The 27,971-nt window shown below is 59.5% G+C and overlaps 1 protein-coding gene and 1 long non-coding RNA gene across 2 annotated transcripts; one reads left to right on the forward strand and one right to left on the reverse strand.

Annotated features, from left to right (window-relative positions):
* Window positions 1–856: 856 nt before the first annotated feature.
* Window positions 857–26,625, reverse strand: CDK18 (cyclin dependent kinase 18). Its single transcript, XM_035010215.1, has 16 exons — window positions 26,581–26,625; window positions 10,446–10,595; window positions 10,137–10,276; window positions 9,423–9,548; window positions 8,569–8,625; window positions 7,404–7,518; window positions 7,119–7,213; window positions 6,835–6,897; window positions 6,043–6,166; window positions 5,813–5,933; window positions 4,930–5,027; window positions 4,596–4,701; window positions 4,422–4,464; window positions 3,624–3,714; window positions 3,235–3,312; window positions 857–2,460 (listed from the first exon to the last, which is right to left on the reverse strand). The coding sequence occupies exons 2-16, from the start codon at window positions 10,567–10,569 to the stop codon at window positions 2,426–2,428; spliced, it is 1,416 nt and encodes a 471-aa protein (XP_034866106.1). The 5' UTR covers window positions 10,570–10,595; window positions 26,581–26,625; the 3' UTR covers window positions 857–2,425.
* Window positions 6,110–14,623, forward strand: LOC118014146. The gene is made up of 2 exons (XR_004680216.1): window positions 6,110–6,190; window positions 14,223–14,623. It is a non-coding gene; the product is annotated as an uncharacterized LOC118014146 (long non-coding RNA).
* Window positions 26,626–27,971: the final 1,346 nt, after the last annotated feature.

Raw genomic sequence — 27,971 nt, forward strand, 5'->3', positions numbered from 1 at the left:
AAGAAAAGAAGGAGGTCTGGCCTACCACTTGGCCGGCCCAGGCGGCCCGGTAGGGCGAAGGCAGTGGTGGCCTGTGGGACGTCAGCCCTGACCACCGGACCATACAGTAGGGGCAGGACAACGGGAACCCACAGGAAGGCAAGGGTGGGGCAGGGGAGAGCCAGCCCCAGGCCCCCCCCCCCCCCCCCCCCCCCCCTATTTGGGTTTTTTTGGCCGGCGGCTGGGGGCTCCTGCCACCCACATCAGCCCCCCCCCCCCCCCCCCCCGCGGCCAAGGCCAAGTGGGTGTGGTGAAGGGAAAGGCCAGCGGGGACCAAGGCTGCTGGACAGGTAGGGTCAGGAGGTATCGTTTGGGGCCTGGCATTCTCACAGTGCTCTTGGGAAAGCAAACCTGGACATGGAACTGGAAAGCAGAGCAGGATGTGGAGAGCTTTGGGAGAGACAAAGGAGGCTGTGTGCCCCCAAGATAAGAGGCGGTCTGGGCAACAGAAGGTGGATTCAAAGTTTGTAGAAATTGCTGCTGGATTGGATTAGTGACATGTGCACCCTCCTTCTGTGCCCTGGCCTTGGCCATCCCCCATGTCAACCCTCTCTTAAACCGCCTCTCCTTCCCTCCCAAGAGGTCAGGGAGCCGTTGGGTTGGGGGAATGAGAGGGGCAGCCCCAGCAGCCGGCTCCTAGACCCCTCCCCGGGGCTCCCTCTGTGCTCTCCTGGCCGGCCCCACCTCTCAGGCCCCGTCCCTGGGCAAAGGCCGCCTCAGCTCCTCCCCACAAGGCCCAGAGCTGACTTCCGGCTCTGGAGGCAGAAACATCCGGAATATGGCAGGAAGGGTGCAGGGCACCCCTCCCATGCCCAGGGTGGGTTCAGAGATGCACACGAACCAAACTCTCTGTCCGCTTTATATATATACATATACAAGCAGGCCCCACCCACACTCATGAGGCCTGGAGAAGGGCCTTCCATCCTCCCTCTTTGGCAACGATCCGTCAAAATCAGCTTTTCTGTACAACATGAATTAAATATATTATCTGTCTTTGTGCTGAGTCACGGGACATTCACAGTACAGTGTGGGGAGGAGGGGAGGGACTCATGGGGAGGCCAAGACCCTCCAGGACTGCTCCTCAGGCTGAGGGGTTGGGCTGGGCAGGGGGCTTGCGTAGAGAAGCCGGGCCTGGCCTCCCCTTGGCCTTGCCATTGGAGATTCAGCCAAGTGTCGAGACCTTGGGGATACAACAGGCGTGCTCGGAAGGGGTGGTGAGGGGGAGCCTTCTTCGGGGCTGCAGGCCCTCTGACTCCCAGCCCCCTAGGGCGGGGATCAAAGCCTGTGTGTCCTATCCCACCTTCCTCCACCTTAGACTGAGGCATTTACACCCTGCCCTCTGGGAGCCCGGGGGCATGGGGAGGCTGGTGCCAGGATAGGGTGGAGCATGGACCGGGTCCTAGGGGCCGGGAAGGAGGGAATAGGGGAGGCTCTGAGAGCCCCAAGGAGCTGAGGCTGGCCTGGCACCAGCATCAAGGTGACCCTGCCCATCTGGGTGTCGTTCCCCGGACCTCGGCCCAGGGCTGGCTTATCAGGACCCAGGCATGATAAGCAGGAGCCACTTTCGGGGAAGGGTGGACAGGTAGGAGCTTGGGTTAGAGCTCCAAGGGCAGTGAGTGCTCTACCACCTGCCAATTTAAGGCAATCCTGTTCAGAATGGCGAGATGGGCAGGAGCCAGCTGAGGTGGCAGAGTGCAGCTGGTGGGACCAGCCACCTCTGGACTCAGCTGGGCATCCAGCAGCAGATGGGGCCTCTGGCCAGGAGAAGGAAATGGGGACAGGGTGAGGATGTGGAGAAGTAGGGCTGGGCTCCTCTTCTCTGCTGCTCTAGGGACACCTGCCCTGCGGGTGGGGGGTGGGCTTTGGCACACACATGGGCATCCAGGATTCCAGGCTCCTAGACAAGGTGGCCCGAGCTTCCTGCTCTCAGAGGGGAAGCAAGTGAGTGACGTGTGGGCAGGCAGCCCCTGGCGGGGAGGTATGGGGGTACCCATGTTCGGGGCACAGTGCTCAGCCTGGCGCCTGGATTCTCCCGTCTGTGTGGGTCCCACGCTGGTGCCCAAGCACCTCAGGGTGAGAAAGGGTCTGCGGACCCCCAATCCCCACCTCATCTCCCCCCAGGAAAGGAGCTCAAGCCCAGCTCCAGGGCTGATGACAGAGGGGTTGGTGTCGAGGTGAAGGCCACAGGGGAGGCTTGTGGGAAGCAGGAAGAGGAAACAGCCGTGGCCAGCAGGGCTGCCAAGAGGTCTTCTGGGCCAGCCATTAGCCCTTGTTCCTCAGTCCTCCCAGGGCCACACAGGCCCCATCCTGCCCGCCGTTGTGCCCTTGTGCTCGCTGTGACCTCTCGTCCCTGGGGGTCCGGGGGCCGCAGCAGGGTGGGCGCGGCTCAGAAGATGCTTTGCCGCCGGCTCTTCCCTCGGCCTGGAGAACAGAGGGGAAGGGATGGGGCTGCAGAGAGGAAGCTGGACAGCAGGGTGTCCCGGGGACCAGGAGCAAAGGGCATCTTCCAGGGCTATTCTGCTCCCGGAAGCCAGTCGGTCCTGGGTTCAAATCCCAACTCGGTTACTTACCAGCTGTGTGAGATTGTGACCTAGCTCCCCTGTGCCTCAGATCCATTGATTACGAAATGGGGAGCCTGGATAGTACCTATTTCAGGGCACCTGGCTGGCTCCGTCAGGAGAGCCTGTGATGCTTGATCTTGGGGTCGTGAGTCTGAGCCCCACACTGGGTGTAGAGGTTACTTAAAATACACACACACACACACACACACAAAAGGTACCAACTTCAAGGGGTGTTTTAGGATTATACGAAATAACACACTTGTCACATCTGAGGCCTTCAGCTGTTCTAGAGACAAGGTATGGTTCCCCCGGAATGGAGGCGGGAGAATTCAGGGTTTGCAAACAGAATGTAGCCCAGAGAGCGTGCCCCTTCCTCAGGGCTCTGTCAGATGCAGCGTTGTGTCTGGGCTGGGGGCTGACAAGGGACACACTGGAGGGAGGAAGCCTGGGCAGGAGATAGGGAATCCAGCTCCTTCCCTGCTCCCCATGGGCCCACCCCCCCCCCGCCCCCAAAGGAGGCCAATGTCGGGGAGGGGGGCATGCTTATTCCTCACTCTGTTCTTCAAGAGGGAGGAGCAGCCTGCCCTGGTCTCCCCTAATTAGGGGAGGGGATGGGGGAGGCACGAGCCCCTACCTGGCTGCTGGAAGGCCAGGCCCCGGTAGCCCGGGTCCTTCTGGAGCTGGATCTCCTTCAGGGAGAAGATGGACGCCGCTGCGGGGAGAGAGGAGAAAGGTAGGGAGAGAGCCGAGCCCACAGGGACCCCCACGCCCACAGAGCGCCCGCTGGCTGGGGAACCCCTATCATTCAGGGCTGGCCCAGGAGCCCCTAGCTGGGCCTTGCAGGCGGCTTCCCAGATCCCCCAGTTTTGCCCCTGAGTCACGGACGGGACCGCGAGGAGGGGAGGCCCAGGCTGCTGGGCCTCTTTGTCCCAGCTCCTCCCCCCACAGCGGCCGGCCCCCCTGGCCCCTGTCTTCGGTTCCGGGGTGACCCCGGCCCCTCCCCCGGCCTCCCCGGACACTCACTATCTTCAAGCTGGTGCACGCGCTCGCCCAGAGACCGGAAGTAGGCGTGGCTCAGGGCTGCCTCTGCGGCCATACGACTCTTGGATTCGTACTGAAAGGCACAGGGTGGGCTATGGGGCCGTGGCTGGGGGCCTCTGGGGACCCCTGTGCGCGGTGCGCCCCCTACACTGAGTTAGACGGCCAGAATGAGAGGGGCCCGAGTCTAACCCAGGAGCCTGCAGGGCCGCTGCCAGCCCCCACCTCCAAGCCAGCCCGAGGCCGACGGCGGGCTCGGCTCCCAGGTCTCCAGCCACCGAGAGCAAGCCCAAACTGGGACTTCCAGAGAGTGACCTCCTCTTGGGATGGGAACGCAGAGGCTGAAGCCACCACGCTCATAACATTAACAACAGTAACATGTCACACCAGCGACTCCCTGTGCGCTTCCTTCAAGACAGGCACCATACTAAGTGTGTTCCATAATCTCCCTTTGTCCTCGTGACCAGCTTATAAAATGCGAATTATTAATTCCTCTTTGCCGTGGAGGAAACGGAAGCCCAGGAAGGTTCTATAACTTGGCCAAGGCTACACAGCTAGTACGTGGGCTTGAGCTGGGGTTTGAGCTCAGAGTGCGCCCACTCCCACCGCAGATGGAAACCCGCGCTCCTCCTGGGCCTGGGGCTGGGGCGCCGGGGACGAATATGGGGGCGAGCGTGAGCTGTGAGCGCAGAGGTGGGGGGCGGGCCCAGGTGGGGTCTCGGGGCTTCAGCGCTGTTCGCTCTCCGGCTGCCTGTCCCTGGGCCCGGCTGGGGGCACACTCACCAGGAGGAGGCTGGTCAGGAGGTGGATGCCGTCCGTGTCCAACCTGCAGGACGGAGGAGCTGACACAGGCCCGGCCTGGGTGGGGGGGCCGGGGGCCGGGGGCGTGCGCGGCCACCTCCAGGAGGGACGGCGGGGACCGCGAGCAGGAGAGGAGGTGTGGGGCGGCAGGGCTACCTGGGAGCGTGGCTGATGAGCGGCTGGGGCTGGTACGGCGGGAAATTGTAGGCTCTGAACTCCGACAGGGCGGTCACGCCGGGCCACGTCTCTTCCGTAGGGGTCCCTGGGGAGATGAGAGGGCGCGGGAAGGGCAGAGTGAGGGGCCAGGGCCACGGGCGACTGGGAAGGATGCAGTGAAGGGGGCGGGGGCAGGGAATGGCGGAGGCCACAGGGGTCGCCGCCCCGTTGAGAGCGAGTGGGAGCCCCTCTTCCCAGTCCCTCTATGCGCCTGGGCTGGACGGGGTTCTGGCGCCCCCTGGAGGCGAGCGGGAGGGGGCGGCCGGAGACTGACCCAGGAGTCGGAAGATGAGGTGCAGCTCCTCCTTGACCGTGGAGCCCGGGAAGAGGGGCCTCCCCGTGGCCATCTCGTAGTGGATGCAGCCCACGCCCCTGTGGGGAGCAATGCGCAGGGGCGGCGTCAGGCTGGGCCTCCTCGCACCCGCCCTTCCTGGGGCTGCTCCACCAGGGCACCTGTGATGCCCTGCCCCTGGTGGCTTGAAGAGTCCTGGCCCTGGGGTGGGCGGCCCAGGACAGGGGAGGCTAGCACAGCGCAGTCCGCCACGGGGGCCTCTCTCTGGGGCTCCTCTGGGCTCTAGGGCGCTTTCGCCTCTGCCCTCACTCCGTAGAGTTTGGGTCTGCGCCCATGTGCCCGTTCCGCAAGCAGTGCTGTCTCAAACTCTGTCCCCACGGGAAGAGGGGAGTCCATAAATCCATTCTCTTGGGGACCCCCTAGCACAGAACACAGTGGTCATTCATCAGAAACCTGAGTTTCTGCTTAAAAATTGGACTGATTTTTTTCGTTCTACACCAAATCATATGCATGGTAATTTTAACACAAAAGTAATAAATCCTTTCCAAAGTTTTCAGTAGAAATGATGCTTGGGGAAGTTTCATCACATTCACTGTGGCAGCCCTCCTGTCCCCTCTGGTAACCTCCTCGGGATCCCTGGGGGGAATATTTCAGAAGCAGAGCCTTGGAGGGTCTACTTAGAGCCAGGGGGACTCTAACGTAGTCCAGACTTCATTCTTTCCCATCCGGTTACTGCAGGAGGATGTCACCTGGCTTCTAGTTAGGCAGGAGGTTAGGCAGTTCTTTGCGGAGGGTCTTGAGGCAGCAAAAGGGAAGGTGGAGGTGTGGAAACCCCCCTCACCCTGGTCCCACGGCGCTCACTCACCACATGTCAATGGGGGTGGAGTACTCTGTGGACCCCAACAGCACATCAGGAGGTCTGTACCACAGGGTCACCACCTCATTGGAGTAGGTCTTCGTGGGCACTGACTTGGCCCGGGCCAGGCCTGGGGACAGACACATCACTGAGCTTCCCAACTCCCTCTCCCACAGCACCCACCTCCTGGGGAGACCGTGCCAGACCCGTCCCCTGGCCCCGGTGGCTCCAGCCCTCACCAAAGTCAGCCAGCTTCAGCTCCCCCCTCTCACTAATGAGCAGGTTCTGTGGTTTCAGGTCCCGGTGCAGGATTTTGCGGCGGTGGCAGTAGGCAAGGCCCCGGAGCAGCTGAAACATGAAAATCTGAGGGAGGAGGGGACAAGAAAGGTGAGCAGGGGAAGGGGAGAGTGTGTCCCACCCGGGAGACCCTATGTTTCTGCCCCATGGCTGGGAGGGGTGGTGAGGTCGCTGGGGAGCTACCCGTTCTCCACCCATGCTGCGCCCCATCCTGGGCTCCATCCATCCCAGGGAATCCCATCCACAGGGGAGGGCACCAGGTGTGCGGAAGAGGAAGCAGGGTGCTGGAGGCCAGAGCGTTCTCCGGTCCGGGAGCTGAGGGGGGCCGTGCAGGGCCAGGAAGCCCACCAGGGTGGGGAGCTATGCACTTGGTTCTTTCACAGTGACCAGAAGGGGTCGTTTATCCCTTCAAGCTTCTTCAGAAGCCTCCTTTCATCCATGTACCCATTTGACAGATGGGCAAACTGATGCTCAGAGTTGGAGAGGGGATTTTATATCATCAGCTAGATGGTGGCAGAGGGTGTGTGCCTGCATTGGTGGGGTAGGGCGCATAGCACAGTTCCTGGTATTCCCTGAATGGCAGTGACCTTGCACGCCCTCATGCCTTTGAAGGTCTGAGCAACCTCAGCAGCTGGGATCCTGGTGGTGAGTGTGGGTTCCCATGCTGGGCTGGAGAACAGATGGGGGCTGAGATGGGGGCCCTGAGGGTAGGCGGCCCTTACGGACGCCCTCACCTTGACATTGTGCATGCTCATGAGATTTCCACAGTGGTCCAGATACTGCTTCAGGTCACTATCCTGGAACACAGAGCCTGGCTCAGCCCCGACCTGTCTTGACCCATGGCTGGAAGCCCCGCCCCAGGCAGGGCCCAAGGTCTGAGCTGCCTTTAAACTCCCTGGGCCCACTCCTGCATGGAATCATCTGAGAACCTGATTCTAGAACAAGGCCTGGGCTGCCCCCCACCCTGCCCCCACCCCCACCACAGAGGGGAGAAGCTGCTAGCCCCAGCCCAACTCACCAGGTACTCAAACACCAGGGTGAGAGACCGCTCCGTATGGATGAGGTCATGCAGGGTCACAATATTGGCGTGCTTTAGGTTCTTCAGGAGAGACACTGTAGGGGGCGACAGGCCCACCTGGGTCCCTGGGGCCCCACACACCCCTCGTACCCTCTCTTCCTGGGATCAGCCCTAGGAGCCCCCACTCCAGCAATGATCCTCTGCCCCTAGGCTCCCTCTGGGGCTCAGGTCAATGAAGCCCTCCTCCCGGGAGCCCCAGGGGCTCAGGACCCTAGGGTGCTGTACCCTCTCGGATGGCAGTGCAAGGCGCCCCCTCCTCATGCTCCAGCCGGATCTCCTTCAGGGCCACGAGGTTCTCCGTCAGCTTGCTGCGCCCTTTGAAGACTGTGGCGTAGGTGCCCTGGGGACAAGAACCGCGGCAGCACCAGCCACACTCAGGGCCCATGGCCCTCTGTCCAGCACCCTCCTCTCTGTGCTTCTGCTTGCGCTGTGCCCTTCCCCCTTCTTCTCCTTTCACTGAGATTCTGTGTATGCTCCAAGACCCATCTCTCTCTGACTCTGTCCCTCACTCCTCCCTGTGCACAATGGACTGTCCTCCCCCTGAGCCCCCAGCAGGCGAGGCGCGCTTCTATTGTAACACAGTTTTGTTCTTCCTTATGTTGATGTTTACAGGTAGGCCCCCTCTTTGGGTTCCTGGAGGGAGACGGCCGTGTCTCTCTCCTGTCTGTAAACCTTTGGCTGCCCCAGGACCCTGACACAAAGCTTGGCGCAGTGGTAACAGAAATAGCTAACCGCCCACAGCGCTTACTCTCTAAGCGTGTACGCGAGCTTCTTAGAGTAACCTAGTCCATCCCCATGACAGCCCTGGGGGCACAGCCATTACACCTCCATTTGACAGAGCAAGAAACTACGGCACAGAGAGGTCCCATCATTTGCCCAAGGCCACACAGCTAGTAAATGGTAGAGACGGGATTTGAATCCAGAGAAACACTTGCGGGAAAAGCAGACAGACAGACAAACTGGATTATGCCCAGGGGCGCCTGGGTGGCTCAGTCGGTTAAGCGTCTGCCTTCGGCTCAGGTCATGATCCCAGGGTCCTGGGATTGAGCCCCGCATCGGGCTCCCTGCTCGGTGGGAAGCCTGCTTCTCCCTCTCCCACTCCCCCCTGCTTGTGTTCCCTCTCTCGCTGTGTCTCTCTCTGTCAAATAAATAAATAAAATCTTAAAACAAACAAACAAACAAAAAACTGGATTATGCCCAGAGCCCACGGGCCCCACTCCATCCTCATGCCCTCCTCCAGGACCTGGGCCTCCCTCAACACCTGCAAAAGGCTGGGCCAGATTGGACGGCCAAGACAGTATGCCTCTGGGGCAGGGGCGATGGGAAGGCAGGACAGGGTGGGCAGGGGAGACCCTGTCCCTGCTCCTCACTGTCCCACCCAGCCTCTTACCTCCCCCAGTTTGTCCAGTTTCACGTATGTTTCCAGTTTCCCAAAGCCGATATCTGACTGAGAGGGAAAGACATAGGCTCCTGTGAGCCTGAAGGCCCCACAGCCCCACATACGTGACACCCCCCCAGCCAGCCTCCAGGAGGGAAGGGAATGAGACCCCCATCAGGGAGAGGGAACAAGAGAGCCTAGCAGGGATGAGGGCAGCCACAAGTCCTGCCTCTTGGCCTCTCCCCTCTATCCCCAGGATAAAGGAAGGAACCCTAGGAGGTGTGAGTTTCTTCCTCTGCGGGCAGTGGAGGGGGCAGAGCCAGGGCTGGGGCACCTGGGATTGCCACACACCTTCAACACCTGTCTGTCTCCGCCTTGCTCAGACTACTAGCTCCTCGCGGGCAGAAACTGTGTCTTGTTCTCAACTGTACCTCATCTGTCCAGTTCAGAACCAGCCTCCCGGCAGTCTCTCTCATCAGCATACTTCCTCTAGTTCAGTGGTACCCGATCCTTAACAATATAGATCCCTGGGCCCCACCACCAGAGTCTGATTCTGTAGGTATCTGGAGTGGGGGCCAGAGTCCACGTTTTGCAAAATGCTCCCAAGGAAATATGATAAGCAGCCACGACTGGAAAGCACATGCCAGCTGGTCTATGGGGGCTCAGCTCCAGCCCTGGTGGGACTCACCTAGGGGAGTGGACGTTGACCAAGGACTACAAGCTTGCGAATTGGCTGACGCCAGCAGGTGGCGCCAGAGGCCCACAGACTGCTGCAGGCGTCCGCCCGACAGGCAAACCTGAACTGATGTGTCCAGGCTGGGGGAGGAGGGTCTCCCCTGGTGACCTCTGACCCTTTTGGAACTCACCAGGGATGCTCGGCGGGACATGCGGCTGAGCGGCTTGGGCAGGTCTGGACTCTCCAGGTGTAGCTTCTGCAGGAATTCCTGGGGCAGGCGGATGTCCATGGGCAGAGACAGCCTCTTACTGATGTCCTGCAGTGGCCGGGATGAGACGGGGACACCCGCGTTTGCTCCAGGTTACCTCGTGCTGTGGGACCCTCACTTTTCACCCAGGGCCTGGCTTTCCCTGTAGAGCAACCCCAGCAGGGCCAAACCACAGGCTGTGACCCCAGGCTCACAGCAGCTTCAAAGATGTGCTCAGAGACATATGTGAACACGCAGGGGTTGCTGTGTGACCTCAGGAGGTCCCTTTCCCTCTCTGGGCTGCTGTATAACCATCTATAGAATGATATTCCAATGGATGGAAGCCTATTTTTCTGATACGTGGGCCCATGCAGACGAGTCACAAGAACAGTAGTCAAATTGTCTGGCTTCGTTATGTACCAGGACTGTTCTAGGCACTTGGTATATATTAACTTGTTTAATCTTCACCATGACCATTTTAACACAAGGAGACTGGTATACAGAGGTTGAGACACTTGCTCAAGGTCACAGAGCTGATCAACAGCAGAGCTGGGATTTGAACCCATGGAGTCTGGCTCCCCGGCTGCCACCCTCCTTGGGCACACACTGTCGGGCGGGCCCTGCCGCGCCCACAGGGGAGAGCCCAGAGCCCCTCACCTCCATGGAGAAGCGCCGCAGGTTCTGCCGCCGGTACTGCAAGCCGGGGGATGGCTGCCCAGGGTCGTCCCCGCTGTCTGTCGGGGAGAAGGGGCTGGACTCTGGCTGGGGGTCTCTGCCGAGAGGCCCAAGCTGCAGGTCTGAGGGGGAGAGGCGTCAGCTGCCCACCCTGTCCCTCTGCCCCGGGGGGAGGGGCAGGAGTGTGCCGCCCCACCTCTGTCCTCCCCCAGCAGTGTGGGCCAAGTCAGGGAGGGCCAGGAGGGGCTGTGGGGGGCACCAGGGCGGGGGGGGGGCAGCCGGACCCCTCACCCTCATCGCGCCTGTTGTGGAGCTGGCTGAACTGCTCTGTGAACTCGGCCAAGGACTCCTCGATGGTCTCGGTGCGTGGCACGGACAGGGAGAGGCGGCGCTTAAAGTTCTTCATCTTGTTCATGGTCAGCGGGGACCAGGCAGTGGGGCCTGAGACGGGAGAGGGGAGCAGCGCGGGTGAGAACCAGGCACCAGGCCCGGCTGACAGCAGATGCGAATTCTGGGTCTTGTCTCCGTCTGCCCATCGAGCTCTGGGGCCCCGCATTCGGGCGCCAGGGTTGCATCTTCTTCACCAAGGTTCCAGTACCTAGCCCTCTTCCTCCCTGTGAATCCCGCTCCCCCGGCCCCCCAGAACCCCTCCGTCCCGGCCTGGCTACTATGTACTAATCAGTATAGCGAAGTGCTGCTCCTAAGAGCAGTATGGCGTGCCGGCAGGGGCCTGGGGGCCTCACCAGGCCCGACGGTAACCTTTGGGCTCCTGGAGGGCTAGAGAATTCTCAAGAGGCCTGGAGTGGCAGGGAGGGGACCAGAACTCGAGCCAATAGTTCTTCACCGGCTTGTGTGTAAGAGCTTGAGTATGTCAACAGCCAGTAAGCCTCACTGACGGACGCCCAGAAGCTGAACATCAGCTCAGCCTGCGGCCCCGTGACAGAGTCTGGTCCAAACCCCACTTCATCCTCATACTGACACCTGGAGGTCCCTCTCTGGCTTGTCCTAGGTCCCTGGGACCCAGAAAAGGAGAAGGTCAAGGGAGGTGACGTGTGCCTCTGAGCTGTGCCTCTCCAGCTGAAATGTAGGAGGTTAGGAGCAGCTGAAGGTCTCAGGGGACACACAGAAGCTTGCCGGAAAAAGAGGGCCCCAGGGACAGGAGGCTGAGCCCCTCTCACGCCAGAGCCCTGAGGGGGCAGGGTGTCCATGCCGCAGAGAACATAGTGGGGGAGAAGGGTGGGCTGCTCTGTTCACCTCAAGGCCCCTTCCCGAGCCAGAAAGGGTTCCCTCCCTGTGCCCTCTGAGGGGGTACCCTGCTGGCCACGCAGTTAGACTGCTTCTTCCTGCAGACCCTTCCTTCTGTATCTTGCCCTGAACCACCCCCCCCGCCACTCCCCTCCATGATTTCATAAGTTCCCAGGTGTGGCTGCCCCTCATCCTGCTCTGCCCACACCTCCCTGGTGGAGCAGGGACCAGGAGGCCTCCCAAGTGCCCCACCGATGCCTGCCAAGAAGGCATCCAGGGCCGGTCCTGTGATGGGACGGGGCCACCCTGCACCCTCTCCCAGCTTTTACCCAAGCACCCAGCACAGCCCATTCCCAATCACTAGCCAGTTCCCTGTTGCCAAAGACCCCTCCTGAATCCCCCTGGTTTAAGGGATTCTGGGCCATAACATGTTTGCTTTGCTTCCTGGTCATCCTTCTGTCCTCAGCCAGCCTGGAGAGGGTCCCTTCCCTGGGCCAGCAGGCTCCTGAGCCCAGAGCTGGGGGGGGGGGCAGTGAAGGGGATGGGATGGGGGTAGGGGGGCGGCCAGGTCCTCTTTTCTCCGGCTGGCGCCAGCTGAGCCCATCTCTGTCCGCTGGGCCCTAGAGTCTCACTTGGTTCATTCAGCTCGACAGGTGAGGACCGAGTAGCTACTATGTGCTGGGGTCACGGTGGGGAGTGAAGTGTGGTCCCTATTCTCCAGGAACTCAGCGGCTGCTGATGCCTCCTCTGAGGAGAAGGTATCAGAAGCTGTTCTTCCAGCTTCCTTGGCAAAGCCGGCACCTCGGACTTTCCGGATTCCCCGTCCCTAAGCTCATTCCTGCCCTCCAACCTCCGCCGCTCCTCCCTGGCCCCCAGTGCTCTGGGGCCACCGTCTATAGGACGCATGGGTGGACATGAAGCTCCCAGCGGGCAGCCACCCCGCTTTACCCTGGAGTGTGCAGCCAGCCAGGGGCCAGAGCCTGTCCCATAACGGAAGCTTCGTGACAGTGGCAGCATATGGTTTCCAGGGACAGGAGGACCTAGATGTGTCCTACCTGTCGCCTCACATTTCCCAGCAGGATAGGAGAGTGGAGATGTCCCCATTGGACAGGTCAGTTGTTTACAAAGTTGGCTGAACATCAGTAGCACCAGGGAGTATTTTTAAAAATTTCAGATTCCTGGGTCTCACTCTCAGAGTCTGGAACTGAGAATGGTGACTGGGAAAATGAATTTTTTTAAAAAAGCATCCCCAGGGGCACCTGGATGGCTCAGTTGGTTAAGCGTCTGCCTTCGGCTCAGGTCATGATCCCAGGGTCCTGGGATCGAGTCCTGCGTCAGGCTTTCCGCTAAGCAAGGAGCCTGCTTCTCCCTCTGCCTGCCGCTCCCCCTGCTTATGCCCCCCACCCTCTCTGACAAATAAATAAAATCTTAAAAAAAAAAAAAAAAAGCATCCCCAGTGATCTGGACATGGAGCCACGGTGAGAAGCATCTGAGGTCTAGGTAAGGGATGGTAATCCACCCAGGATTCCAGATTGCCCTACTGTGCTGAGACAGGGAATCCTCTGAGCTGGGGAGGTGCAGGAAGGCAGAAGACAGAAGGCAGGCCGAGCGGAGCAGCAGAACCGCCCCCATACGCCCCCCAACTACCATACAGGGGAAGAAATGTCTGCCCTGCTGCAGACTGATGCCCCAGGCTCGGTCATGGTTAGCCTAGGGCTGTAGTGGGGAGCCAGGCACTTGGCTCCTTCAGGTCTGAGCTCTGCCAAGAGGGACTAGTCACGCCCCCTTCTAAAAACAGGGCTCCCCCATAAAGCCGTTCAGCAGTCTGGGATTTATGGGATGGCATGTTGGGTTTGTGTTCAGGAATCCACCAGTAGCTGCCATAAATCTTATGCCCTTGCTCTTGCCTGTGGGGGATGGGGGCTTGTTAGAAGCCTTCTAGGAGGGAGGCCCCCGATTTCTGCAAAACAAAAGAGAACCAGCCCTGAGTGGCACCTGCTCGTGCTGTCCCCTCAGTTCAGTTAGGAGCAAGGAGCCACCAGCTTGGGTCTGGGGTGGGATGGAGGGTGGGCTGGGGAGCTAGAAGGAAGGTGAAGCTGAGGGTGGCTTCTCAAGCAGGAACACAGGGCCAGGCGATGCCGAGGGATGGGGACCGGCTGTCCTCCACCCACTTGAGAGAGACCCAGAGGAAGTGGTTGTCACTGAGCAGGAGGGACGGAGGTCAGATGTAAGGATGGACTTACTGGTGGCGACAGCGAGGCAGGCGGCAGGGGTGGTGACCGCAGCAGAGAGTGGACGCCTCGCTCTGCTGGGGACAATCGGGGCATTGAACCCGGCAGGGTCTTGGGTGTGACAGGGCAGACTGAGTAGTGAATGCTCCTTGTTGTTCCCTCGCTCAAGACATAAGATGCCTCTGTCACTTTTCCCTTGAGAGAATCAGCTCTTCAGATTTGGGGGGCCAAGGGGGAAGGGGGACAGGAAAAAGGCCTGTCACCTTGTTGCTGTCTGCCCCTCACCCCCATCCGGGGACAGAAGGGCTCAGTGTGACCCAGCCCGAGGCCAGCCCAAGGCCGTGCACAGTGTGGCCTTTGTCCCCGGGGCCAGGGAGCCATCTGGGGCTGTCCTCGTGCAACTGGTGCCAGGGCAAGAGGGAGCTGGGCACCCAGGGATGCTGGGCTGGGGGCTGTTGGAGAAGAGTCCCCCTCAGGAACTGTGGGCGCAGACCCCCCACAAGCAGACCCCGCAACCAGGCCTCCCGCCCCTCCTGCCTGCCTGCCAGGTGAGCCTAAAGTTCTCAGCCTACCTCCTGTCATTTCCTCCCAGGCACACACCAACCAGCCCAGAACTTCCTGCTGGTGCCCAAACAGCAAGTGGTACAGGAGGAGGGAGGAGCCAGGCCGGGAGGAAGCGGACACTTGCCCAGAGGCTGCCATGTGCCCAGTGAGAAAGGGCTGAACTTCGGGAACGGTAGCAGGAGAAGCACTTACAGATCCACCGTTCCATCCCCTTGTTGGCCCGTTGAGGACACCGAGGCTCCAGGATGAGACCCGACTTGCTCGAAATCATGCAGCAATTTCCTGCTTGTTACTAAGTGCACAAACCCTGTGACCACATTGCTCCCTGCTTCTCCTAAAGGGAGCCCCTCCCTGGGACCCAGGCTGTAAGAGCTGTTTCCTGTTTGAGGTCTCCTCCACCCCCACCCCGAATTAAAAGCCAAATTCACATTCTGGTGGCACTTCAGTTATATAATCTCTCTTAGCTTTGGCTCTAGTCTTTTGCTTGCCAAGTATTTATTAACAGCTACACATGCCAGGCACTGTTGTAGACCCTGAGAATCCACTTATGAAAGAAACAGACATAATTTCTGCCCTCATGGCACTTATATTTTAATGGTGGGGAGCAGCACAAACAAGAAAATAAATACATAAAATGCACAGGATGTTAGCTGGTGACAGGTGCAACAGAGCAAAAGAAAGTAGCAGAGAAGGATGGGGGCTGAGGGGGATGGGGTGTTGCAATTTTAAACAGGGTAGTCAGGAAGGTCTCTGTGGGAAAGTGACATCTCAGGAAGAATTCCAAGAAGGTGTAAGCAAAGGAGCTAGTCATGCGGAATCTAGGGGAAGCAGATCAGTGCAGGAATAGGCGATGCAAAGGTCCTGAGGCAGAAGTGAGTTTGGTATGCTCTAGGAACAGCAGTGTGGCTGCAGAGGAGGCCACAGGGGAACACAGAGCAGAGTGTCAGCCCCAACAGGGAACAGGAGGGTTTCAGCAGCTGAGTGATGTGATCCCATTTAGATTTCAACAGGCTCCCTCTGGCTACTGTGTTGAGAACAGACTGTGTGGGCAAGGAAGGAAGCAGGGAGCCTCATCAGGAGGCTACTGTAGAGATCCAGGTGACATATGGTGGTGGTGGCCGAGACCAGTGTGGGAGCAGCGGGAGTGGTTGGCTTCTGGATAGATTTTGCGGGTGGAGCCCAAGGGATTTGCAGAGGGGGTGTCAGAGAGGAGTCAAGCAAGACTCTGAAGGGCTCTGGCTGGAGCAACTAGGAGGATGGAGTGGCCACCGCTGGACACGAGGATTGCTGGAGCGGAGGTTCGGGAGAGAAGACCAGAAACTGGGTTTGGGGCAAGTGTTTCCTGTCCAGCGGACGCCTGAGTGCGGACGCCGGGTGAGCTAACACGACGCAGCACCAGCAAAAGGAGGCCGCCAGGGGATGTTAGCTCTTCCCTCCTCTTCCCCCAAGCTCCTGTTCAGATGCAAAGATGTGCCGGAAAAGAGCCCCAGATAAAGCTCACGAGACACGAGACACGTCCCTCACAGACTCCTGACAGCCTACGAAGTGCTCTGAGACCCCCGACGGAAAAGGGGCAGGAAGCAGGGCCGTGGGCATCTACCTGCAGGCCTGAGACACCTGACTGAGTGGGAAAGACCAGGCGGGCAGGGTCCCCCCGACTTAGATGACACAGCTCTCCAGGGCCACACAGGGCAGAGGACCCCGGCCTCCTGGCTGACCGCTCTCAGCCCCGGTCCTCGGAGGGGAGAAAGCTCCCCACGGCAGACCGGCCGGGCCCCCAGGCCCAGTGTCCAGGGAGGGCAGACACAGCCTGCTGCCCCCAGGACAGCCCCTGCCAGGCCCCAGACCTGCCACCTGCCCCGGGCCTGGGCCGCCTGCCGGGCCCTTACTGGGAGACTACGGAGGCAGAGAAGGAGGTTGGCAGAGCATCCAGGGAAGCTGGGCAGCAGTGTCCACCCCACGGAAGTGAGGGTGGTGTGGAGGGCGGAGGGCGGCTTCCTCCCTGAACCTCCAGGAAGCCAGGCTAGGAGATTCCTCTCAGCAAACCCCTCTGAGAAGCCCTTTCCCTCCTCCCTGAATGAAGCCCCAGTTCACAGCCAGCACCCAAGGTCCTTCGATCCAGCCCCCTGCCTCCAATGGCTTTGGTCTCCGCGCTCCCCACAACCCAAGCTCAGCTCCAGCAGCTGTACCCTGGCCCGCAGTTCAGGCCAGTCCAGGCCTGGGGTCTGGCGAGGCTTTCCCAACCCCCCAGGGCCACCGGGCGGCCCTCGGATGGGCACCGTCCGAGAAAGTGCATCCTTTCCCAGGGCCCCGGCGGGGACTTTTCAAGCGCCCCTCTCACCAGGGGCACTCTGCCTGGTGTTGGTGACGGACAGCCGACAGGCACACAGGGAGCACCTACTAGGCTCCAGGAACAAGTCAGGGGCTTCTCCAAGTCCCTCTTCTGCTTTCGTCCTGTTTTCTTTTCTTTTAGATCTCAGTCTCTGAGGGCCCAGGGGCAGGGCTTGCAGGCTCCAACTCGCAACTGCCCACTCTCTGAAGCCCAGAGGTTCTGAGCCTCGGTCTCGAAGGCTGATCACTGGCCAGGACACCCTCGGCCGCCCTCTCCCTGCCCCCCACCTCGGTCACTCTGCCACTTTGGGCCTTTGGGCGGGTTTCAAAAGAACAAGCGGCCACGGCTGACCAAGTTTGCGGACGTCATGAGCTGGGACTTCAGAGACACTCCCTCCTCCCAGCGAGATCTGTGCCTCAGGGACCCCTGTAGATAGCATCTCTTCCTCCATCCTCCAGCTGAGCCGGCCCTGCACAGCGTGGGGCTTCGGTTTCCCTGGCTTGCGACAAACCTCAGGGGCAGTCGGTCAGCAGTGGCCCAGAGCCCTCATTGCTGACCTTGCTCTGCCCGAGCTCTGGCCTGGAGGAGAGGCTGGGAGCCTGGGGCCTTCCAGGTGGCCAGAATCGAGGAGCACAGAGAGGCCTGCAGCTGGCCTGCCAGTGAGGAGATGCTTCCCACAGCCTCTGTTGGGAATGCAGGAAGCGGGCGGTGAAAGCCCTCCAGGAGCATGCAGGGCTAACCTGCAGGAAGCGTGGTCAGGAGGTGAAATGTCTGGGGCTCAGGGCCGCCCCTGCTCTTTGGGCAGATGTACCATTTATCCCTGCAGGGTCCTACCTGATGGAAGTGTCCTATAGTGAGGGCCACATGCTGGCCAGGCCGGCTCTCCAAAATTCTCTGCTGCTTGGAGTATGGAAGAAATCCCAGCTTTGCCACTTAACAGCATCATGACCTGGGAAAACGCCCCATGCCTCGGTTTCACTGTCTGCTAAATGGGGAGAATATCTAATCCCCGATCCAACTGCTAAGAGGCTACTGGATTTAACTTTCTTGGTTGCTTTCTGATGATGTCACTCCCCTCTTCAAAATCCTTCAACATAACACTGCCCTCAGACAGAAGTCCAAACTCCAGAGCCCAGCAGACTAGGCCTCTTGTGTTTTGATCTGTCTCCTTCTTGAGTCTCGGCTCTCACCGCTCCCTGGAGGGTCCAGTTTTATGGGGTGCATTTGTTGTTCCCGGAGTAAACCGCAGTCATGCCCCACAGCTTTGCACGTGCCGTTCATTCGGCCCGGGATGCCCTTCCTCATTGTTCCCTTGGTAAGAAGACTTCCAAACTCAAGTGTCACTTCCTCTGAGAGCCACACATGACCCCACCTCCTCCCTTTAGGTAAATTGGGATGCTTCCTCCTTGTCGCTTCCAGACCAGCCTGAGTACACTTGTCACTAGACTGTGATGTCCTGCAGGACGACAGCAGGGTCTCAGTGAGCTGTTCGCCCAGCACCTCATGCAGCGTCGGGAGCCTACGGGGTGCTCGGGCAGTGTTCGGGGAATGAACGGGGCCACCAGGCCACTGCGCCCCAAAGGCTTGTTTACAACTCTTTCCTCTACATACATCTGAGGCCCACTGAGGACAAAGACCGTTAGTCCCCGTGAGCCTCCGGCTGCTCTATATGTGTGCAGTATAGGCTGGTTCTCTTCCTCCTTTCAGTCCGGCCAAGGCTGTTTCTAGGTTTATCTCATGAGGCCAGCTCCATACTGAGAAGGTGGGCCTTGAGTACAGCCGGGGTGGGCCCGGCCCTCTTTCTGGGCACCCAGAGCAAGGCCCGCGGTCCAGTGAACCAGCCCTAGACTCCAGACATCCTTGGTGCTTCTGACTCTCAGTGGGAACTCGGACATCGGCGGGACTGGTGGGCCAGGGACTAGGGAAAGCCAGTCGAGTGCTCCCATCTTCAAGGCTGCAGAAAGGCATAACCTCTTCCAAGAGGCCTTCTGCGATGACCGTCACTTCTCCCCTGGCCTGAAAGCCCACTGGCCCGAAAGCCCACTGGCCCCAGCCTATGGCCTCCTGGACATCCCTGAGCAGGGTGTCTGGCTCCCTGGACTGCACCTGTTCATTTGTCTGCTTCCCTGGTTTGCCTGTGAGCATGTTAAGAGCAAGGACTGGGTCTGACTCATCATTACACCCCCAGGGCCTGGCACTGAGCGAACCCTCAAATGATCAGCTGTGAGTTCTGAATTCTAGGGGCTATTTGGAGACAAGAGAGAAGCCAGGAGACAGTCAGTTGCCCACTGGACTCGAAGCCTCAGCTGTAACCTAACCCGCCTTCTCTGGCCGGCTCTTGGCTCAGATGGCAGTCGCGGGGTGGGGAGAAAGGGAACCACTGAGGCACAGGGGTAAGCTGCCTGCCAGAGAGTGACTCCCTCAGCGAGGGCTGTGGAGGTCTCTGCTTGAGCAGATGACCCACAGTGAGGGATAGACTGGGGATGGGGAAAGTCTTAATGCTAGGTTCCCACCAAACACCACTGAGTTGGGGCCCACGGGGCTTGTCGGGAAGGGGTTTGACAGGGCCCTGGGGCCTTCCTCATGTGTTCCCATCCCTCTGGGGCAGATTCCCAGGGTCTCACAGGTCAGGTGCACTACCCTGGTCACACCTTGGCCTTGACCCCTACAGATGACCCTTCCTGACCCCCTGACTGCCCACTTCTAGCCCCATATCAGCCCTGCTGATACTGTTGCCCTCCTTGGCTTCCTAAGGCTCAAGGAACAGAGGCCCATACGTCATCTTCTGCTTTTTCTTTCTGACCCTTTTTGAGACCCAGCTAAGTCTGGTCTGCAGTCTTTGGAGAGGCTCTGGATTTGCAAGTGCTAAGATGGAAAAAGGCGCCCTTTGGCCAGCTCTGGTCCTGGCTGTGCAGAACATTCCAGACCAGAGGCTGCAGCAAGGAGCAGTAAAGGCAAGACCCATCCCCACATCACCCTGCCTCCAGACAAGGCCCGCCTCCCCTCCCAGGCTGAGGAGACCCTTTCCCTGCTCCTTTTAGCAGGCTCCATTAAAGACCCCTGAGGAAGGTCCCTCAGCCACCTTGCCCAGCATTTTCAAAATCCCAAAGTCTGAAACCTTTTCTGAGGTCTTCCTTCAGTCCCAAAGGAAACAGCTCACACCTTTCTCCTCTCCATTTGCTTAAGTGCAGAAGCTGGTGCCCACCATCTTCCACACAAGGAAATGGAGGAGAAATAAGGAGGATCAAGTTTGCCCACCCTCTAGCTCTCCCTCATCCATGCAAGAGGCCCAGCTTTCTTGGTGGTCTGTCACAGGATCTTTGTTAACATCAAGTACTGGCATCCCTGGGGACCTCTCAGTCTCGGGAGCAGGGAGGGCAGGAGGGAAGGCTTTCCCAGCATCTCTAGACTGTATTCCTATTTATACTCCACTCCACTCCCAGCAGCCCCCTGCCTGGCCCCTCCAGTCTGGCCCACATTCCAACAGGACCCCCGTCAATATTTTCCAACCTTTAGGGCAAGCTGGCCTCCTCACGCTCAGCATGGCTTCCCTCCCACCAGGCTGGGTCCAGGTACCCACCTTGGCCCGGACCACCTCCTGCTCCTCCTGCCTCCAAGGCCCCCTATGAGAAACTTCTGAACACCTCACCGTTGTTCAGCTGTTCTCTAAATGCCCCCCTTCAGTGTCACTTGCTGCCCTGAGCTCAGTCAGGCTCCTCGGGGGAGGTACTGGTTTCTCCTAGTCACTCACTCATTCCACAGGTACCTGCTGGGGGGGGGGCGGGGGGGGGCACTGTCCTAGGCTCCACGCCCTGTCTCCCTTCCCTTGGCCTCCAGGCTCTCCTCCTGCTTCCCTCTCCCTCCCCCATCTGCCAGACTCACTTCCTCTACCTGTCGCTCAAATCTGGCACTCCCGAGTTCCCTCTCCGGCCCTCTGTTCTTCCCCTCTGAGCGCTCTTCCTGGTGACCTCATGCACTCCCGTGGTGGGGACCGCCAGCCACGTGCTGATGACTCCCATACCCAGAGCTCTGGCCCCAGCAAGCCCCAGAGTGGCAATGAGCAGGTCCGACTGACTACCTGCTCTGCTGTCTACATGTCCCCGGTGGGGCGGGGGGGGGGAGGTTGACGAACTAGAACAAACCTCACCGGGCCGGAGGGAGCAAATAGTTGGAGAGGTGTTTTTAAGTGAGAAGGGCAGATGTGTGCAACTCGCAAAGCTCCACGTGGCTAGATATTCACGTGCCACAGACGCACCCTTATAAACAGGGACACTCTACCTATGATCCAGAAAGATACGAGATCAATTGCTAACAGAAGTTGTCTGGGTGGTGGAACTGGGAGTGACTCTAATACCTTCTTTTTGCTTACTTGCATCCTCCGATACTTCCATAATGGCCACTCACTGCTTATGTTAAAAGAAGTAACACTTCTTTTTAAATGAAAAGAAAGTATTTTTAGATTGAGATTCCAAAACTCTTTAGTGCAAGCCTGGGGAGAACTATAATTATCTCGAACAGAGACTGGCAAACTTGTTCTGTAAAAGGCCAGATAGTCAATATTTTCGGCTTTGGGGGTCATATGGTCTCTGCCGCAATCACACGATTTCCCCCCCCACCCCTGTAGAAAGTGCCCGAAGACAAGATGGACACAAGTGAGTGGGGCTGTCTTCCAATTAACTTTTACTCATGGACACAAAAATCTGAATTTTATACCGTTTTCAATGTCACAGAATATTATCTTCTTCTGTACTGACCATTCTTGGCTCGCGTGCCGTACTGGAACGGGCGGGAGGTGGTTGAGCCCTCACTCGCGGAGGCTTGCCCCTGAGCGTCCAGTGTCTGTACGGCATTTGAATCCAGCACCCACTCCTTTGGGAGGTTCTTTTTCTCCTCTTATCTGACAGTGGGGAGGCCTTCCAGGGCTTCCTCAGTCATCCGAGCTGTGGCAGGGACTGGCTTCGCAGGCCTCGGCTGGGGGAAGCCCTTGTCTGTGCTCCAGAGTTTAAAGAACGGAGGGCAGGGTCCCTCCCGGAGTCTCAAAGCACAGTTCACCTTAGCAGCAGGATTGTTAAAAGTTGGAACCACAAACCCGTCATCTTGGATGGAGCTTTAGAAATCCCTTGGTCTGTGCCCTCATTTTTCAGGCGAAGAAGGCAAGACTCAGAAAGGGGAATGACCTGCCCAAGGCCACTCAGGTTGAAGGGGCAGAGCTGGGACCAGAACTGAGGGCCTGTGACTGCGACTTCAATGCTCTCTTTGCTCCTTTGGGGACTGCAAGGAGCTGCCCAGAGATAGCACCCCCGCCACGGGGTGATGTCACCAGGGCAATCGGCAGCCCACTCAAGGACCACCTTACCTCGAGAAGAAGCAACGTGAGCTGTGGCTCAGCCCAGAGCATGGCACCGGGCCCAGCCACAGTGGGGGGTACCGCCAGCTGGGCTCCGGGCCAGTAACAGGGAGGGGCTCTGGGACCCCTCGTCTGGCCTCATCCCATGCCCTGCTTGCAGAGGTGGTCTGGAGACCCAGCATTGCTGACTTTATGAGTGGTACCCTCGGGCACAGGACCTACCTCCTACCTGCTTCCAGGCACTGAATCCTTTGCTGGATGCCGGGGGCCGGAGGAGAGAAGCAGCCCTGGTTCCTGAAGGGACCCCCCCCCACCCTCTGCCCCACAAAGGAAAGGAAGGGTAGGCTTCTTTAGGGAAGCAAGGGTGTAAAGACAGAAATCATTCTGGAATTTTGTCAGAACTTATCACAATAACAATAAAATGCAGAAGGTCCTTGGCATGAGGGAGAGTAGAAACGTTTTAAGAATAGTTCCCTTACCCCTTTTGAGGCCTAAGCCGTGGTTTCTACAGGGACCAAGCAGAAGCCAGGCTACTGAGAACTGCCGCGTGCAGCCCAGTGACTCGGGGGGCTACTGCCCGTCGCTAATGACACGAGGTGAGGCAAGAAGCTGGGAGCGCGGTGGCCACTGCCTTAATTGACATCCCCACGGCATGTGTGACACTCCCACTCTCCCCATTGTCTCACTGACGAAGCTGAGGCTTGGGTGGGCAAGGTCCTGCGCCAGAGGCCCCTCACTCAGCCGCAGGGGCAGGACTGGAGCCAAACCCCAAGTTGGTAAACCGCCCCCCATGCTGGACAGAAGGCGGGCGCTCGCATGTAAAGAATGAATGAATGCACCAGGCGGACATTATAGAGTCGCCTCGTCTGTCCCCACCCCGCCAATTCCAGGGAAGACTTGATTTAATGTCAGTGGGTGGGGTGGGAGCACAGGGTGAGACCCTGGTCCACCGTTCCAAGAAAGAGGGTCTCACCACCGTCCCTCCAAAAGTTCTGGCCAATGTCTCCTTTTTTTTTTTTTTTTTTTAAGATTTTATTTATTTATTTGACAGAGAGAGATAGTGAGAGCAGGAACACAAGCAGGGGGAGTGGGAGAGGGAGAAGCAGGCTTCCCGCGGAGCAGGGAGCCCGATGCGGGGCTCGATCCCAGGACCCTGGGATCATGACCTGAGCCGAAGGCAGACGCTTAACGACTGAGCCACCCAGGTGCCCCGTGGCCAATGTCTCCTTACCCAGGGTGCCCTGTCTCACCAGGGACACTCATGCCTGCAAGGAGCTTTAAGACCCTTTCTGGTTGCAAGCCAAACCCCATACTTGCCTCCCCATCCCTCCTCCCCTGCAGATGAAACTGTGAAGATTTCAGAAGCAGATGGGCTCTCCTTCAGACAGCAGTCCTGGCTGAGATGCGCCTACAGCTTTCCCTCTTCTTGAGCCGCCAACACCACTGGCCAGCTCCCGCCGGGCCCGGCCGCCAGCTCTATGGTGATCCTGGGCCCCAGGCCCTCGGCCCGAACTGCCGTTAGCCCTGGCCTTAGAGTTGGGTTCTAGGGGTATGTATGCAGCTGTGGGGACCAGGACAAGGCAAGCCTAACGCTGGGGAGCTCCCACCCCTTGGAGATGGCAAAGCGCCCACTCAGCAGCTGAAGCCAGTGGGGCAAAGGCAAAGGGTCCAGGGTCGGGGAGAGGAGAGGTGAGGGCAGGACACGGGGCTACAAAAGAGAAATGTGACTTGTTCCCAACGAACGAGGTGAAGCTAATCAGTGAGTTTGGACCCAGGCCAGCCACTCCCTCACAGACAACAGGGCAGAAGAGGGACTGCAATTAGTTAAGTAGTAAGCAAGGGTCTTCTTACCCCGGGCAAGGAGGCCTGGCCGGAGGCCCCTTGGAGCCAGAGGCTGCAGGTTTTCCAGCTTCCAGTGCCCACCTCGCTCATGCTAGAAACTAGAGGGCAGAGTCCCCACAGCACAGATTCCTGGTCCCCTCCTGGCAGGTTTCCATCCACCCCTTCCTCCCTGAGCTGGAAGAGCAGGAAAGATGCTCAGGGCCCAGCCTGCTGGGGTTAGGAAAGCCGGCCTTTTTCTCTACCCCAGAGCCAGGTATGGTGTCATAACTGGGAAAGTTCCTTCCCAAATAACCATGCACGATTCAGCTAATCATTGGGCATCTGCTACATGCCAGGCACTATGTGTTATTTCATTTAGTTCCTCTAACAACCCGCCCTACGATGACTCCCATTTCACAGATCAGGGAACTGAGGCTCGGAGAAGCTCAGGAGTCTGCTGGGGAGAGGAGGGTCAGCTAGTAAGTTCTGGACCTGGATTCAACAAGACCCTGGTTCGCCTTCCCTTTAGGTCTCAAACTCAGGGAAGGAAAGGAATCGGGAGGGATGGATAGAGATGCTGGATGAAAATCCCAAACAGGGTGACCCCAGAAAGAAGAGGCATGGTTGGGGTAGAAGCTGGGAAGACCAAGCCAGACTCTGCCCTATAGCATGGGGCATGTTGGCAGACGACAGAGTCTGGGTCTACAGAGAAAACAAGTGCAGCCCAAAAGGCAGCATCATGTCCCCTGGGACCCAGGGGGTGGCTTCCCAGGCAGGCGGCTGGATCCCATGAGATCTCAGACCAAGAACCTACTTGTTCCTCGGATCTGGTGTCTCCTCTCCTGCGACCCACGGAAAAGCCTGGCTCTGCCTGGCACAGAACAAGCCGGAGCCTCCTTACCCAGAGCACCACACCTATCCTTCCTTCTCCTGAGGACTGATGTCGAACCAGAGAACTCCAGAGCGGGCCAGGATCTCCCCTGATGGGGCAGGGACTGTGAGCAGGGAGCTCAGGGTCGGATGGAAGTGGGCTGGATCCCACTTACATGAGACTTGGGGAAAGCTGGTCTCTCAGAGCCTCTGTTTCCTTGCCTATAAAATGGGATGGCAATGCCTACTTTATGAAGCTGTGGGACACACTGCTGGGCACCCAGCAGATATTCTATAACTGGTAACCACCCAGGCATTCAGAATTCAGATGTAACTTACTGAGTCCACTCTGGCTCTGGAAACCCCCATACATATGGGAAGAATGACGGCTCCCTTCTCCTGGAGGGGCATGGGTGGCCAGTGGGGAGAGTCCTAGGAACCCAACGGGAGGGTGAGTTTGCAGGGTTTGGGGGAGGTCAGCCTCACAGGCTCATCAGCTGCACAGGAGGTGGCTGGGGCAGAGTAATCTGAGCCAGTAGCTTTGCTCTGGCAAGGTGCCCCTCTCTCCAGACCACCTTCAAGATGCAGACCCAAACCCAGAAGCCACTATTGCCTGGGACCAAGCCTGCCTCCTCTCAGCCCTAAGCCATGTGTCCCAGCCCCCTCCCAAGGCTAGACTAAAGGTAGGGGATCTCTGCGGGCAGGGGAGCCTGTCAGCCAGTCCTCCCAGCATCCTCGAGGATTCTGGTCCCCCAGCCCAGTGTGCCCATGTGCTGTGTGCCCATGCCCAGTGGAAAATGCCACCTGCATCTCACAGGGTCCTGGGCGGGGGGTGGGGCAAGCTGAACATGCTGCATCTCTCCCAGGGTCCTGGCCAGGGTGGGCAAGCTGGCGCTGGCAGTGAGTCACAGTGCCCAGGCTGCCACTGAGGAACTGCAGAGGGATGGGCTGGGGGTGGGGATGAGATTCTGGGGCGCTGACCCTCACCCCTCACACAGCCCTAACTTTCCTACCCCTGCTGTCAGGAAAGGGTTCAGAGAGCATTAAAGAGGCCACTGGTGCCTAGGAGGGTGCTGACCCCACAGCACAGAAAACCGGTCACTGTCTCAACAGCCCGACGCCCACAGGGTCTGCAGACAACTCCGGCCGCCAACAGGGAGAGAAGAGAGGCCTCCAGCCCGGACCGATTTCAGATTTCAGATTCCTGATTCTGTCCCCCCCCCCCCCCCCCCCCCCCCCCCGCAGAATCCTCAAGCCACACAGCGCAACAGGCCACCCGCCGTCCTTCCCCACCGCTCTATTAACCCCTGGCCTCCCGCTGCTGCGGGGTGGGGGCCGCGGCCCCTGCGGTCTCCTGGGGGGGTCAGAGGAGAGGCCGCAATCCCAGAGGCCCCAGTCCGCCTCCACCGCCCCCACGCTGGAACCTGCAGGGCTTCGCGTGTCCTTCCACCTTCACCCCAGGGCTCTGGTCTCCCACCTTCCAGCCTGTCCCTCTGGAAAGTTCACCGGAGCCCAGAAAGCCCTTCAAGGCGCGATCTGGCCGCACACTCGCGCGGGTTCTCCCGTCACCGGAGACTCCCGACCCTTGCCCTTCCCAGAAGGAAGGGCGACTGGAAAGCGCCTGGTCTGAACCTGGGTGGAAAACTCTGCTTCCTCGGGTTCAGACCGGAGCCCGGGGGCCCGAGGGAGTCCCGGCGGAGACTCCCCGGGGTGGGGGGGATCTGCGAAGGCAAACCGGCGCACCTGGAGCTGGGGAGGGGCCTGCTCGGGGCCTCACCCACCCCAGCACCCGAGCCCGCACGCCTCGTGATCTCCGAGCTCCCCGCGGCGCTCCGGCATTTCCCTCCAACCTCCCGCCCCAGGGCAAAAGCAGACCGGCGCCTTTAAGAGCCGCTCCGCTTACCTTTGCTCGGTTTACCCGGCGCCGCGGTGCCCCCTCCTCCGACCGCCCCCTTCCTCCCCCGGCGCGCCGCCCGCCCAGCCCTCCGGACACTGCGCGTCGCCCGCGGGACTCACCGCGCGTGGCCTGGGGGCCGCGGCGCGCCGGCTCCCGCCCGCGACAGCCGGGGTGCCGCGGGCCTGGGCGCCGTGCCCTGCGCCCTGCTGGGGTCCCTGCCCGGGCTCGGGGCTGCTTCCCCTGCTCCGGAAAGGTGAGCGGCTCCCCAGAGAAGCTGCAACCTGAGCTGGAGGAGGAGGAGGAGGAGGAGGAGGAGGAGGAGGAGGAGGAGGAGGGAGAAGGGGAGGGGAAGGGAGGGTGGAGGAAGGTGGGGAGGAGGAGGGAGGGGGAGGAGGAGGAGGAGGAAGGGAAAAACCCGGCCCCCGCCAGAGTTTTTCACGTGTACAAGTTGACTCCTCCCCCGTCCCTCCCGCCCTGCCCACAGCCGCTGCCAATCCCCAGGGCTTCCTCTGCCCAGGTGCCCACCCCTTTCTCCCACTCTGGGAACCAGGGTCCAAGTGCCTCTTCCGGTTTTGTTCCTAGGCCTGGCCTCTGCCAGCCCTCTGGGGCTGGCCCGGAGAGCCTTAACTAGGCGATGAGCCCCTCTGGATCCGAGCACCCCAGGACTGGGGCCAGACCACCAGGGGTAATTTGCTGACAGTGCCTTTCTCTAAAGGTAGCTTTCCCACCTTCTGAGTCTGATCCTGGATCCCAGCACCGGGCACCCCTGGAGCTAATGCCCACAGGCCCGTCCTGTTGGCCATATTTGCCTTTAGTGCTCTTGCAACAGTAGCCCTAGGGTTCTCCCTCTGCCCTGTCCGGTGGGACTTGTCACTTACCTTTTGGGACCGAGCTCCCACCTGGTTGACCCCACCTCTCTGGGGCTTCAATGAAGCTTCACCACTAGCCATCACCCCCACTTCCTACCCTGAAGGGTAATTCAGTTTGTCCTTTTGGAATTAAACCCCACAGGCCAACTGAGAATCATCCAAGAAACCTTACAGAATAGCTAGCGCTGGTCCAGCTTTCATTTTACAGAAGGGGAAACTGAGGCCCAGGAAGGCGATCGGACTAGCCCAACGTCCCACAAAGAGTTAGTGGCAAACCACGATTAGGACCCAAGCTAATGGCCACGCCATCTAACTTCAGAGATCCGAGAAGACTGGGAAGCAGTGAAGGGCACCGTGGCCCCACCTGGGCCCCGCCCAGCCCTGCTTCCTCCTGAAGGCTGTGAGGAGAGGGGGTGGTATCTCAGATCGTATGGGCACCAAACCAAAGAGGTCTGTGTCCTCTGCCTTGCCGGTGGGCATGACCTCTGCAGTCTGGGGGTCCTCATGGTGTGTGGGAGAGTGTGTCTTGAGGAGGGTGGTCCACAGTGTGGATGTGTTTCCTTTCTGGAAGCCATGGGCCTGAGATCCATCTCTCAGGACCACCATCTGCCCTCCACCACCAGCCCACATCCAGCCTACAA

Source organism: Mirounga leonina, unplaced genomic scaffold (assembly GCF_011800145.1).
Source record: "Mirounga leonina isolate KUSES-001 unplaced genomic scaffold, KU_Mleo_1.0 Mir_154, whole genome shotgun sequence".
In the NCBI taxonomy this organism is placed as follows: domain Eukaryota; kingdom Metazoa; phylum Chordata; class Mammalia; order Carnivora; family Phocidae; genus Mirounga; species Mirounga leonina.